Source organism: Microtus pennsylvanicus, chromosome 10, assembly GCF_037038515.1.
Source record: "Microtus pennsylvanicus isolate mMicPen1 chromosome 10, mMicPen1.hap1, whole genome shotgun sequence".
NCBI lineage: Eukaryota > Metazoa > Chordata > Mammalia > Rodentia > Cricetidae > Microtus > Microtus pennsylvanicus.
The window spans coordinates 43,059,068-43,072,878 of record NC_134588.1 but is presented as its reverse complement, the minus strand read 5'-3'; the positions used below and the strand labels follow the sequence as shown (position 1 = coordinate 43,072,878).

The window sequence follows — 13,811 nt, the reverse complement described above, 5'->3', positions numbered from 1 at the left end:
GAAAGAATATAGAATACAGAAAGGATAAAAAGCCCACAGGTGAAACATAGTTAAAGAGAAATGGGATAATTTAAGTTAGAAAAGCTGGCTAGAAACAAGCCAAGCTAAGACTTGGCATTCATAAGTAAAAATAATTTGGAATCTGGGTGACAGGGCCCCAACAAGTGTGTGTGTGTGTGTGTGTGTGTATGTGTGTACCAAACCAAAACCTACTACAGGATGGTGCCATGAGTTCAAGGCTAACATGGACTACATAAAGAGATCCAGGATAGCCTGGGCTACAGTATGAGTCACTGCATCAAACAACAAAACAAATTTTATGACAGTTTCCATTTTTTTTCTTAGAAAATAAATCATAGCCTTATAGCTTTTAATACCACATATTAGCAACAGAGATTAAAGGTGGCCTTTTGTTAGAGACAGTTAACCACACGGATGTGCTAGCATGACCTAGTACCAGGAAAGGACCTTTAAAAAGGACACTTTAGGATGTCTGAAATGTGGACAGGTATTTTTCCAGATCATTACAGTAACATAGGAAAACAAAATACCTACCATTACGAAGTATGAGATCTAAGATTTAATATTCCATTGGTCGTGCTGGCATTCCTACTTATGTGCACAGGGGCACTGGGCTCTGCCTTCTGGAATGCAGGGTATAAATAGTATCCTCTGTGGTGTCTGCCTCACCCGGTTCTCATAAATAATACATTTCTGTGTGCACTACGTGATTTCTTTTAAAATGAAAAAAAAAACCCCAGCAGAATATTTCTAGGACTTCAGAAAGTAGCGTGCTGCTACTGAGAAACAGATATGAAAGTGACTAAGTTGTACTTACCAAAACATAGGACTGTATCCAAATATTAGTAGTGACTTATTATGACATTTTGAACACTAATACAATCTAGAAAGATGAGGATGGGGAAGGCTAGTATGTTGGACTTCTTCAGCAAACAGAGCCCCATGGGAGTGATTGACTAACTAGCTACAATACTGTGGATCAGACCAAATGACTACAAAGTCTGAGAAGCCATAGCACTTGCCCTCTCAAGGTGGAGACACAGTATATGTGGAGGTATAGTAATTCAGTGCTATTATAATTTGATTTCCTTAATTTGATTTCCCATTGCTAAGATGAATGACTGTAACAGAAGCAAGTTAAAGGAGAACACGTTTGTTGAGCTCATAATTCCGGGCTAACAGTCCATGATTATGGGAAACAAAGATGGAGGAAAGTGAAGTAGCTGTTCACATCCACAGTCAAGAGCAGAGAGAATGAATACATGCGTGTTTGCGCGTGCTGAATTTTTCTGCTTGTACATATAGTTCAGGATCCCGTGCTTAGGGGCAGTAAAAGGGAATAGTGCCACCCATCGTAGGCAGGTCTTCTCATTCAGTGAACAAGATCAAGATAATCCCCACAGACACATCCACAGATGAACCTGACCTAGACAGTCCCAAGTGAATCTAGGGTGTCAGGTTCACAATTAAGCTTAGCCATCCCAAGGCCTGAGAATGAGGTGCAGCTGTGTTAATCCCAGCCTAAAAATTCATTTTGAATAAGATGAGACATCTCAGCTCAAGCAGTAAGACAAGAAAAAGAAGTCAACATCTATCTTCTGTCCAAGTTTGGTGAACAGGTTGGGTGATGGATAGCCTACCACAGTGAGGATGGAGGTCTACTCTAGGGACTCCACCAGTTCTAATTAGAAATCATGTTAAATTGCCTGCCACGCGATCCATTCAAGTTGATGACTCTCCTCGTGTGCCCGTGTCTGCCCACAAGCCTTCTTTTAGTGACAAAGTGCAATTTCTACAATTAATATTCATATTTCTGTTTTTGTTCCATAGATCATATTTCAGAAATCTATAGGTTACAAAGATTTTAAACTTTATTTTTAATTATGTGAGTACCCATGTGGGTATGTTCATGTGAGTTCAGGTATCCAGGAGGTCAAGGGTGTCAGATTCCCTGGAGCTGCAGTTAAGGGTGGTTGCCAGGCACCTGGTGTCAGTGGTGGGAACCAAACTCTGGTCCTCTGCAAGAGCAGGATGCCTTCTTATTGAGGCTATCAACTTTTATCTTTTACTTCCGAAATTTCTGTTCTGTTCTTTGTAACATTGCATCCAGTTTTGTGGGTGCCAGCCCAAGTGGTTGGATTCCTGTGAACTTCCACTTCTTGCGATTTTAAAGGAGGAGTTCTATAGCGTAGCCATTACATGGATAGGTCCATCTTTGATTCTTTGGCTTGGTGTCATACCTCTTCACACCACTAATCACTTCAGAATTTGTGCTGAGCATCCTGAAGAAATCTACCCACAGAATTATTCCTTGAGGACAGAAATTGGTTTGCCTCTTTCAGAAGCTACAGTGTAACGGTTTCCTGGAGACTAAAACATTCCATCTCACAGGAAAGCTCCTTAAGCTACAAGGTAAACAACTCAAAATAGCTTCAGCAAGTCCCTGAAACTGACCAGATTCACTAGGCCCCCTTCCTGCCGAAGTAAGCAATAAAGGCTGCAAATAAGACTGAGAGACTAGCCTAGCTGCCTGGAAGAAGACCCAAGCCCAGCGGTGGTGGCACATGCCTTTTATCCCAGCACTGGGAGGCAGAGGCAGGTGGATCTCTGTGAGTTCAAGGCCAGCCTGGTCTACAAGAGCTAGTTCTATCTAGGACAGGCTTCAAAGCTACAGAGAAACCCTGTCTTGAAAAACAGACAGACAAAAACTAAACAAGCAAAAAAACCAAACAAGAGGCCCAGACCCACTTTAGTACCTGGAAAGGACACTGAACAGATTCAGTTTGTCCCTCCCTGCCAGTAAGCAATCAAAGCTGTGGAAGGCTCTCAGATAAGCCAACCTGCAAAGAAGACTCTCAGACCTAAGCAGCTGCCTAGAAGGAGGTTTCAGATCAGAGTCAATTAGAAAGGCCAATCTCCAAAGGACTGCCTGCAGTGTGCTTCAGGTACCCAGCTTTTGTTAGTTAGTGGGGTGAGCTCTGGTGATGTGGCTATCTTTCGTTCTTTTCTGCTCCTGTAAGTAACCCCAGTAAAACTCATTCACCAAGTTGGTCAGTGGTGGTCTCTGTACTTTGGCCTGTCACAGACTCCCTGTCTGGGGTGAGTAGATTCCCCAGGAAAATTTTTGGCCACACAGCAGGTGCCTGGAGAAACTGATAGTCTGGGATACACTTTATCCGAGTTCCAGTGTGTTTCTTTTCTGGATAACGTAGATTACATTAAAATGGGCTGCCAGTACACGGGAAGGCTTTCTATGTTATCCCCATGGTATAAGTTGTGGAGTTTCTTTCTGTTTTGTCAAACAGCCTTATGTAGCCGGGGCTGACTTCAGATCGACTGTGTAGCTGTGACAGACACTGAGCTCACAATCTTTCTCCTTCTGTCTCTCAAGTGCTGGGACTTGTTTTTTTTAAACTGCGTTTTTCTCCTTTAATATCACATTCATTGTTCATGTTAATCAGTTTGGCATGGCATTTCCAAGCATCCAGACAGCATGAATTGCTCGTTTCCATTTTATCCTCTTCTACTCTCCTCCTCATAGGCCCGACCCAGTTCCCAGTTATCAGTTGGAATGTTAGTGTCACCCTGTAAGGGAGAATGTGTGCTCCCACGAGAGGGAGACATGGATGATCAGTCTTTTACGGAGAGGGAAACACTAGTGCAGTGCTGGCACGAGCTACTTGTCTTAGTGTGGCACTGAGAACCAGGAAGTGAAACAGAAAATAACCAAGAAAGGTGAGGGTAATAGAGGGCGGGGGTATGATTTTTTCTTTTTCCCTTCCTTCCTTCCTTCCTTCCTTCCTTCCTTCCTTCCTTCCTTCCTTCCTTCCTTCCTTCCTTCCTTCCTTTAAAAGAAAACAAAACAAACCAGCTCTGCGATCATTTGGAGCTGCTAGTTGCTGAACAAAGATCACTATCTCTCCCCTCAGATTCTGTCCACCCTTAACTGTACCAACAGCCTTTATTATCCTTAATGTACTAGCACCCTTTAAGTTAGGCTTTGGTTAAAGTTAAAAAGTGGCATCTGAGTAGAGCAAAGCACAATTTACATATGGAATCTCCCTTCTCTTCCCTCTGATGAGTTTCAGGATAGTTGCTTTCGATCTTTACCAGTAAAAATTTCAATGCAGTCAAGCCGTTATTGGTTTGATCTAAGTTGGTTGTCTTTTTCAGTGGTAATCATCCTAGTTACCAGTGTCAACATAATGGTAGAGAGTCAACTGAGTACACTATCTTTTTTTTCCCTATTGTTTGGTAAATTTTAATTCACTATGGAAAAGATTAAGGATGAGGACAGATACTCAAAGTAAGGTAATTCTAGACCTGCAGGCAAGGCTTAATCTCTGTGACTGAGTCAGAAGATGGGGCTTAGATTTGACATCTCAATAGAAGCACGGCATCTTTCTCTGCCAGCTGCTGCCTAGCACTGTCCTGAGTCACTGCTTTCTCTTGGAGAATGTTGGTTGTGAAGTCAGTGTCATTTCCTTTGGTGGTATCCCCGAGCCATAAGCAGCTGTCCATCATCCGAGTCGGAAACCAGCCCAGACTAAACTACAGAGATGGATCCGTGGGTAAGAGCACTTGCTGCTCTTCTAGAGGACCTGAGTTCGGTTGCCAGATATCAGGCAGGGGAGCTCATAGACGCCTGTAACTCCAGTTCTAGGGCCATCAACTCCCCCTTCTGGCATCTCTGAGCATCCCCACATACATGGCATAGTCTCACAATACGAATAAATATAAATTATTTAAGATACTAAAGCCTAATATAATTTATAATAATGTGCATGTACACACACACACACACACACACACACACACACACACACACTTTTTTGTTGTTGGTTTGTTATTCAAGACAGGGTTTCTCTGTGTAACTTTTGAGCCTCTCCTGGCACTAGCTCTCTAGACCAGACTGGCCTCAAATGCACAGAGATCTGTCAGCATCTGCTTTCTGGGAGTACTGGGATTAAAGGTGTGTGCCGCTATCGCCCGGCACAATACATATTATTTTTATATTATTGTCACCAGTAGGGATCTTGGGAATAGTGAAAAGCAGCATCTAGTAAAATGCCTAGATTGTGATGTGCACTCAACACGTCCTTGTGATTTTTACATTTTTCTTCTGCTTTTTATTAAGTAACACTTGATGTGAGTCTACTTGGAACAACTTAAACGTTAAACTAGGGATAGATAAAAGTATTGCTCATAAGTTTCATATTACGGGGGAATTTCAGACATTAAATATTTATATGCTATTACATGTTCAAGGTCATAAATAATCATAGATATTGGCAGGTAAGCAAGTTTACATGTAAGAATAATTTTACGTGTGTGATCTTGCTTTCCTTCTTTCTGCCTCCGTCCCTCTTTCTCTCCCTCCCTCCCTTCCTGCCTGCCTTCCTTTCTTTCTTTTAGCTTAGGGCTAGTTTTGAACTCCTTATTTTATGTCTCCATCTCTTGTGTGCTAGAAACATATCTATAATAAATACTTTTGAGGTATCTTAGATAGAACAGTTTAATTTTCTACATTGGACTTTCCAAAGCAATTTTCATGCCTAGGTATATTTGTCATGGTTCGTTCTTTATTTCAGTGGAGATGTCCAGTTGTTAGAGCTCCATTTGAAGAAAAATTTCTTGCATGGGTTCATTTTGTTTTTTCACAAGTACCACTGTCTTGGTTACTGCCGTACAGGAAACTGTGGTCAGGTTGTTTTGGTTTTGTTTGCCTTTAATATTTTAGTGCCTCTTTAATATTGTATTACTACTCTGCATCTTTTGTCTATACATAAACAATTTTGAATAAATTATTCTTGTAAAATACCTCTACATGTTTTAAGGGATATGTTGAATATATAAATTCAAGGTGTATTTTTGTTCACATTTCTTTCATTTCATTTCTTTTCTTTTCTTTCTTCTTTTTTTCTTTTGATTTTAGAGAAAAGATCTCACTCTGTAGCCCAAACTGGCCTCTAACTTGCAGCCTCTGTCCTTGAAGCACTGGAGTTGTGCATACATACCAACATACCTAGCACCTCTGTGGTTTAATGACATGATATTTTAAAAATAGTTTTATATTTTATTTGTTACGTTAGGTTATTTGTGCAGTGTGTTTCTTATGGAATTGCCACGCTTGCCAGCCATTATTTCTTCTTCTCATTTGTTCTTCTTCTTCCTCTTCCCCTTCCCCACCCCTGACTGATTCTTTTGGCCTCAGATACCATCTCATCTCTTTCCCTTTCAAGTCGCATGTATCCCAATACCCTTGCCTTTCCCTCCTTTCCTTAATACCCCCTTTTCCTGTCGTGTGATTTTTTTTTTTGCCTAAAATTATGACTTAAACACACAGGGAGATAAAAGTAAGTATCTCTCTACACAAAAAATTTTAAGCCTAAATTATGCATAAGAGAAAAAAATTTTCCTGTTAAGTTTGGCTTATTTGATGTGACAGAATGGCTTCTAGTTCTGTCCATCATCTGGCAAGTGCCATGGCCTGTAACACTTTTTTTTAGACATAAGACTAAATTTGCTAATTGTTGGGTTCTCCATTGCCGGTTCCCCAGCAGATAGGGCTGAGGCAGAGCATGTTGCACCAGTCTCTCCCTAGGGCTGAGGGGTGGTGGTGAGTGTCAAATGACCCAGATGCCTCAGCCGCAGGGAACACACTGAGCTGGGAGTCTGTTGAAGCAGGATCTTACTTTATTGCATCAGGAACTTATGTAGTGCTGAGGTAGTGGGCGGGAGTCTTGGAATGGGGTGAAGTGGAGTAAGGAATAAGGGCCAATAATATCATGCCACGTTAGCGGTGGCTGGGCAGAGGAGCCGCTCCTCTCCTAACTCAAGTTAGGCTCAGTAAGTTACGCTGGGCCTCACAAGGCCCAACAGCTAATATTTTGTTGAGTAGTTTCACATCCACAGTTATGAGGAAGATTTGTCCATAATTTTCTTTCGTTGTAATATTTTTGTCTGGTTTTGAAATTAAAGTAATGCGAGCAGCCAGCAATGAATTTAAGAAGTATTCCATCTGTTTCAATCCTCTGTTAAAGATTGAATATAACTGTTGAAATTTTTCCTTAAACAGTTGGTAGAATTCACAGGTGAACCCATGTGAAGTAGCAGCTTTAATCTCTTAGGAAAAGTTATCAGTTCTTGACTCAAAATGTTTAGCAAATGTGGGTTTATTGAGAAAGTTTATTATTTTTGGAACTTTTGATGGATTGTTCAATGAATTGTTTCAGTTTATCTATTATAATTTTGGATCAGAGAGGTTGTCATAATTTTTTCCTTATCATTTTATTGTCAATAAAAATCATAGTATTTTTGCTTTTTGATTTCTGAAATTAAATAACCTGTTTCCTCATTTCTAAAATGCCCTGGTTAAGGATTATTGATTTTATATTATTATATTTTATTTATTTACTTTTTTGAGACAAGGTCTTACTATGTATCCCTAGCTGGCTTGAAACTCACTATAGCGACCAGGGTTGCCTTGAACTCAAAAGATTGCCTGTCACAGATCCTGAATGTTGAAATTAAAGATGCGCAGCACCATACCTGGCCTGGTCTTTCCAGAGAATGAAGTTTTGGTGTCATTGCTTCCCACCTATTCATTTTGTATTGTTAACTTTATTGATTTCTACTCTAATTTTTACTGTTTTCTGCTTATTTTGTATTTTAACTTGTGTGTGTTTCTTCATATGGATGCTAGTTTATTCATTTGGGACTTTTCCTCTTCCTTTGAATCAAAGAATTGGGAAATATACATTTCTCTCCAAGCACTGTTTTCATTGTATGCCACAAGTTTTCCTAAGATGTGTTCTCATTTTCCTATAATTGCAGATATTTGTGGCTTTCTCTTCTTATTTCTTTAATTGACCTATTGTGTGCTCACAAAGGTGGTTGTCGCTGTGTGTTTGGGGGACGATAAATCTTTCTGTTCTTAATTTTTAGTTTATTTAGTTCTATGTGTTATGAAAACATTATTTTGTTTCTGTATTTTAAATAAGTTAAGGTTCGTTAATTGTGCACTATATGGTTTGCTTTGATGAATGTGCCACGTGAGGTTGAGTAGAATGTATGTCCTGATGGTAGATGATGTCATCTGTAGATGTTTATTATATGAGGTTAATTGAGCTCGGAGGTAATTGTGTGTTTACCACTTTTGTTCTTGCTGCATCTGTTACTTGTAGAGGACTGTTAAAATGTCCAGCTGCAATAAAAGATCTTTTTCTTTTTTGCTGTTATATAATACATTTTATCTGATGTCTTTATATTATATTATTTGACACATACATATTAAGGATTATTATATCATTTTGAAGAATTTACTCCTTCATCTCAAGTAATATTTCTTTTTATTTCTGATTATTTTATTGCCTTAATGTTTGGTATATCTGAAATTAATATAGCAAAGAGTTTTCTTTTGCATAATATCTGCCTAGTATATCTTTCACCAATTCTTTATATTTGTAGTGCACTTATTCTATAGAGCTAAAGCCACCTAATTTTAACTTTACAATAGAGAAAGAAATGACAATCATTTTTAACAAATGTTGCTGGGAAAACAGAATATGCACATGAGAAAAATGAACTCTAAATCTATTATTTGTTACCATGCACAAAGAAATAATTAAAAGTGGATCAAATACCCTATTGTAAGACCTGGAACTTTAACTTAGTTAATGGTGCTAGTTAAGATACTTCACAATGTAGACGCGAACAGTGACATTCTCCAAAGAACTCCAATAACACAAGAAAAATCCTAAGAATTGGCCTAGTATATAAAATGCTTGCAGTGCAAGCATGCAGAACTGACTTTAGATCCCAGCATTCATATTAGTTGGGCACAGTAGTGGCACACATCCTTAACTCTGGTACAGGAGTGGGGCTGAGTGGTGGAGACTCACCACAGTGAGTGAGATTTGAGTGGTGGAGATCCTGACAGCTCATCAGCCAGCCTTTGCAGCCAAAACCAATAACTCCAGGTTCACAGAAACCTTGTCTTAAAAATTAAGGTGAAGAGGGGTAGGGGAAGACGCCATATACTGGCCTTTGTCTCCCACATGTGTGTGTATGAGTAAATGCACTCACATACAGATATGCATGCATGCATATACTGCTTGCACGCATGCACACACATACACACACATATATGAAGAAGTAGAAATGGTGAATAAATACTAGAAAATGTGTTCGATGTTCTTAGCTATCATAGCAACAGTCCTGGCATGCATGTGAACAAAGAGGAACCCTGATTCACGGCAGGAGAGAATGTAAGCAGGTGTGGCTGATGTGGAAGTCAGTGTGGAGACGTCAGAATATTGAAATGGGCACTGGCACATGCCCAGCTCTATCATGCCTGGATGTGTGGCTGAAAGACTATACGCCCTGCTGCAGAGAAGCTGCACATTCACGTTTATTGCTGTTCTCTTCATAATAGCTGAGGAACGGAGGCAACCAAGATCTCTACCAACAAATGAATAAGTAAATAAAATGTGTTGCTTCTACATAAGAAGATTTATTTGCTCATAAAAGTGAGATAATGACTTTTGCTGGAAAACTGATGAAACTGAAAATAAGTATGTTCTGTGAAATAACCCAGACTGAGAACGACCAGTACCATGTCTCTCATAAACGAAATCGAGGTTGAAATTTGTGTGTGTGTGTGTGTGTGTTGTATGTATTGTGTGTTTGTGTGTATATGTGTTGAAAGTAGAAGGCAAATAGTTGGAGGGACAAAGGACTCATGAGGGAGGTGGGAAAGAGAGAATAGTATTAAGTATATGCCATGAGAATCGATGGGAGGATGTTGGTTCAGAAAGGAAGGGGGCCGGGCTGAGGCCCTTGGAGCAGATGGAGGGCTGTGCGAGAAGAGAATGAATTAACAGAATATAATAACATGTGTGTATAAGAATGCCATGATGAAACACATTACTTTGTGGGTTTATTTAAATTAATTGTTTTGATGCCTAGCACTGCCTAAAATGAGCTGGTGGAGGTTCCCAGGCCTGTAGTCGTAGCTACTCCAGACAGAATCTGGAGGAGCAGGACTCATGTTCATGATCAGCCTGAGATGACTAGAGACCCAGCTGGGCTACGTGAGACCCTGTTAATCCATATGAATCTCTTATATTTTGTACTTTTAAATTATCACTACCTCATAGTACTGACATCTCAGCTTTTCAAAAATTAGTTTAAAATATTTGTTTTATGTATTTGAGTGACTTGCCTGAGTATATGTCTGTACACCACATGCATATATGTTGCCCGCAGAGGTGGAGACACCAGATTCCCACCCTTACCCTGCCCTGGACCTGGAGTTACAGACTGTAAACTACCATGTGGGCGTTAGTAATTGCAACAGGCACTCTTGACTGCAAGGCATCCCATTGGCCCTCCACTTCTTTTTAAACAACACTAGACTTTTGATTTTGCCAGTCAGGTGTATTACAATTAACCGAAGTGGACTCCTGTAAGCTTGAAACAAGCAAAGAAAAAAAAATACTATCTGTGAGCTTTCACTATTTTGCTGTATTTTTCAGTTGCTCTTAAAACTATGTAAATTCCTACTTCCCTGTTTGCTTTAGTGGGTCAGGTTCTTTGCTATCTGGTTTCCCTTTAGGCGAGGTGTTTAATAACCCTCCTCCCTAATAATTTTATTATGTGCATGTAGACTTTCAGGATATTAGAAACGGAACACTGTTGAACATACTTCAAAAGAAACACATTTGAGTCAATAAAAGTAGGTCATCTATAACTGCTTTGGGTGCAAAGTATTTTGACAACTGCCTCAGGAATGTCATGGAGAAGAAGGCATTCGGTTGCTTCGGAGCAGCTGCAAGGGAGGCAAACAAGTCAGAGTGATGTAAGCTTCTTGCTCTGGGCTCACCTCTCTAAGCCACACTTCCTAGTCAGACTACAAAGCCCAATTGTGCTCCGTATGCTTGCAGTCCTGATTTACATCCCCCCCCCCCCCCCCCCCCCCCGCCAAGCAGCGGAGACATTCTCATTCTCACCCTCAAGCTGTAGTGACAGCATCAGACAAGGGCTAAACTCCTCAATGATTCTGCGGTGGGGGAGAAGAGAGAGTTGAGAGAGGAACCACCCTGGTGTCCCAAGATGTTTCTGGTATGTGTGTACTGATTTCAAAGGGGCCATTTTTTATCTGTCTGAGTGAAGCAATGAGATACCACAGGGAATGCTTATTTTACGTTTCTTATCATTTGATTTCTAGGTGGAGCACCAGTATTCCCATAAATTCACGGTAGTGGTTCTAAGTGCCACCAAAGTAACCAAGGGGACCTTAGGTGACATGCGTGAGTACTTGGTTTCATGTGCGGAGGAGATGGGGATCCTGGCTCAGGGTGGGGGGATTTCTGGTCAGTGGCTTGATAGCTTTCCCCCTCTTTGACCATGGCTTGTCAGTGAATAATAACAGTTCAAACTATTCTGATGCTGTTGGGCATCTCTCAAAGTAGCCATCTACTTTGGCTTTAGCCAAGAGCAACTGCAGTCAGACAAAATGACAATCTCGTGACATAGCTCTGTGGAATTCAAAGTTCTATTTCATCCTATTTGGGAAGAGTGCTGCGTCAGGACTTCAAACAGACTGCTTCTGTGAGGTATTGTGCTTATAGGATTAAAAAGTGCAGTGCGTGGAATTCTTCTGCCTCTGAATGTGTTTATTATGTATGGGATAGCTATAGAAACTGGTGCAGGACAGCAGACTGAGGATCATGTGGCATTAACTTGTTGGCTGTCTCCTGCTCCGTGCTCAACAGCACTTTGCCTTATTCTGAGAAGTCCAAAGCTCGCGGGTGTGGCATGCAAAGAAACATGTATAAATAAGATAGTAGTGAATTTGTAAGTGTTTGGGTATTGCCATAGTTGAGCCATCAGAAGTGTTGGAGAAAAAGCAAAAGTATAATTTAAAACAGCGGGATACATGGGCAGTGTCCTGCTGCTTGCTCGAGAAACACTTTTCCTGTTCTGTTTTTCCTCTGCCCTCACACCACTCTCCACGGAGGACTTCTGACACCACGTGTGTGTGGATTTTTGCCATCAGGAAGTAAGCAATTGGTTCTGAAGTAGAAAAACTCAGTGTGTCCTCTAACTCAATTCAGCGGGACACGATCTACCTGAAGCTGATTTTAGATTACACAGGTTGAGGACTGAGTTTCTAAGACGTCTCTCTTCTCCTCACTTACAAGCAAATTACAAGCCCCAGCTTTTTAACCTGGGCTTCTGAACAACTCATTAAAGACTAGTGCTCCCCTTCCTCCCTCTCAGCATTCAATTCATTTGCCCTGATATTGGCCCATAAAGCTCAAACAAATACTTACTTTTGTCACTTTATTATGGAGACATCTGTAAGGCACTTAAATTAAGAGATACAGCCAGGTATGGTGGTGCATGCCTTTAATCCCAGCATTCAGGAAGAAGAGGCAGGAGAATCTCTGTGAGTTCAAAGCCAGCCTGATCTACATTGTGAGCTCCAGAACAGCCAGGGATATAGAGAGAGATTGTCTCAAAGAGAGAGAGAGAAAGAGAGAGAGACAGAGACAGAGACACAGAGAGATGAAGATGTAGAAAGAGAGAGTCATAGAGATCCAGGCACAAGGGTGAGGGGAAAGGGTGCAGAGTTTCCCTGGCTTCTCGAGGTATCGTCCTCTGGGAACATGTCTAGTTCAGTAGCCTGGTGACTTGTCCAGTCCTTTGCTTTGGCATTCTGTAGAGACTCCATAATGTCTCCTGCTGATAGAACAGAACCCAGAAAGTCATGCCTCCTTAAGAGTTCTTCTTGATGTACCCGTACAAGATTTTCTCTCCAGGGTGTGAGACAAGTCTCTTCTGCAATCAGTTGGGTCTTATGACCTATGGTTGTACTAGACTGGCTGGCTAAAGAATTTCTTGATAGCCAAAGGGAAGAGTAAAGTTTCTGTGATCCGCCTTGAGGTTGGGAAATTCTAGTTTCTATGGCTTGTCTTGGAGAAGGGATCATGATCCCAGAGCCATGGAGAGAACAGTCTGTGCTTGATCATAGCATGCCTGCAGGGTGACGCTGCTTAGCGATGAGAGGGCGGAAGAATCTTGGGCAGAAGGAATCTTGGGTGGTGTCCGGCTAGAATAGGCCAACATTGCTAGTGAAGAGGAAACAAAGGTATGGACTAGGTGGGCATTCAAGCACTAGGAAGACAGTTCCTAGGAGGGGGATTCTTGTTTACATAGCAGGGGAAATGGATGACATTGAAGTGGCCAATCACAGAGCCGAATTCTCACTCAAAATGTTCTGACAACAGTAGATTAGATGTTTAAAAATAATTGAATAGTTTGAAGGAGAATGAGGAAATGGTTTTGTTTTTTTTTTGTTTTATTTTTTTAATTTATTTATTTATTAAGGATTTCTGCCTCCTCCCCGCCACCGCCTCCCATTTCCCTCCCCCTCCCCTGATCAAGTCCCCCTCTCTCATCTGCTCGAAGAGCAATCAGGGTTCCCTGACCTGTGGGAAGCCCCAGGACCGCCCACCTCTATCCAGGTCTAGTAAGGTGAACATCCAAACTGCCTAGGCTCCCTCAAAGCCAGTACGTGCAGTAGGATCAAAAACCCATTGCCATTGTTCTTGAGTTCTCAGTAGTCCTCATTGTCCGCTATGTTCAGCAAGTCTGGTTTTATATTGTTTTTGTTTTTAAATAATAGGAATGACTTGAGCTTGCTTGACATATTGATGGTAAAGCCAAGAGGGGAATGTTAAATACCCAAGCCACTGGTGACTGCAGGAGAACCGGGAGGTTGG

At 41.1% G+C, this 13,811-nt stretch overlaps 1 protein-coding gene across 1 annotated transcript in view; it reads left to right on the top strand.

Moving 5' to 3' along the window:
• Pla2g4a (phospholipase A2 group IVA) overlaps positions 1-13,811 on the top strand; it is a 145,967-nt gene that overhangs the window by 34,222 nt on the left and 97,934 nt on the right. Inside the window, exon 3 of the mRNA XM_075988187.1 lies at positions 11,252-11,333. Coding sequence (XP_075844302.1) covers positions 11,252-11,333 — 82 coding nt within the window. The remainder of the gene's footprint in view (positions 1-11,251; positions 11,334-13,811) is intronic.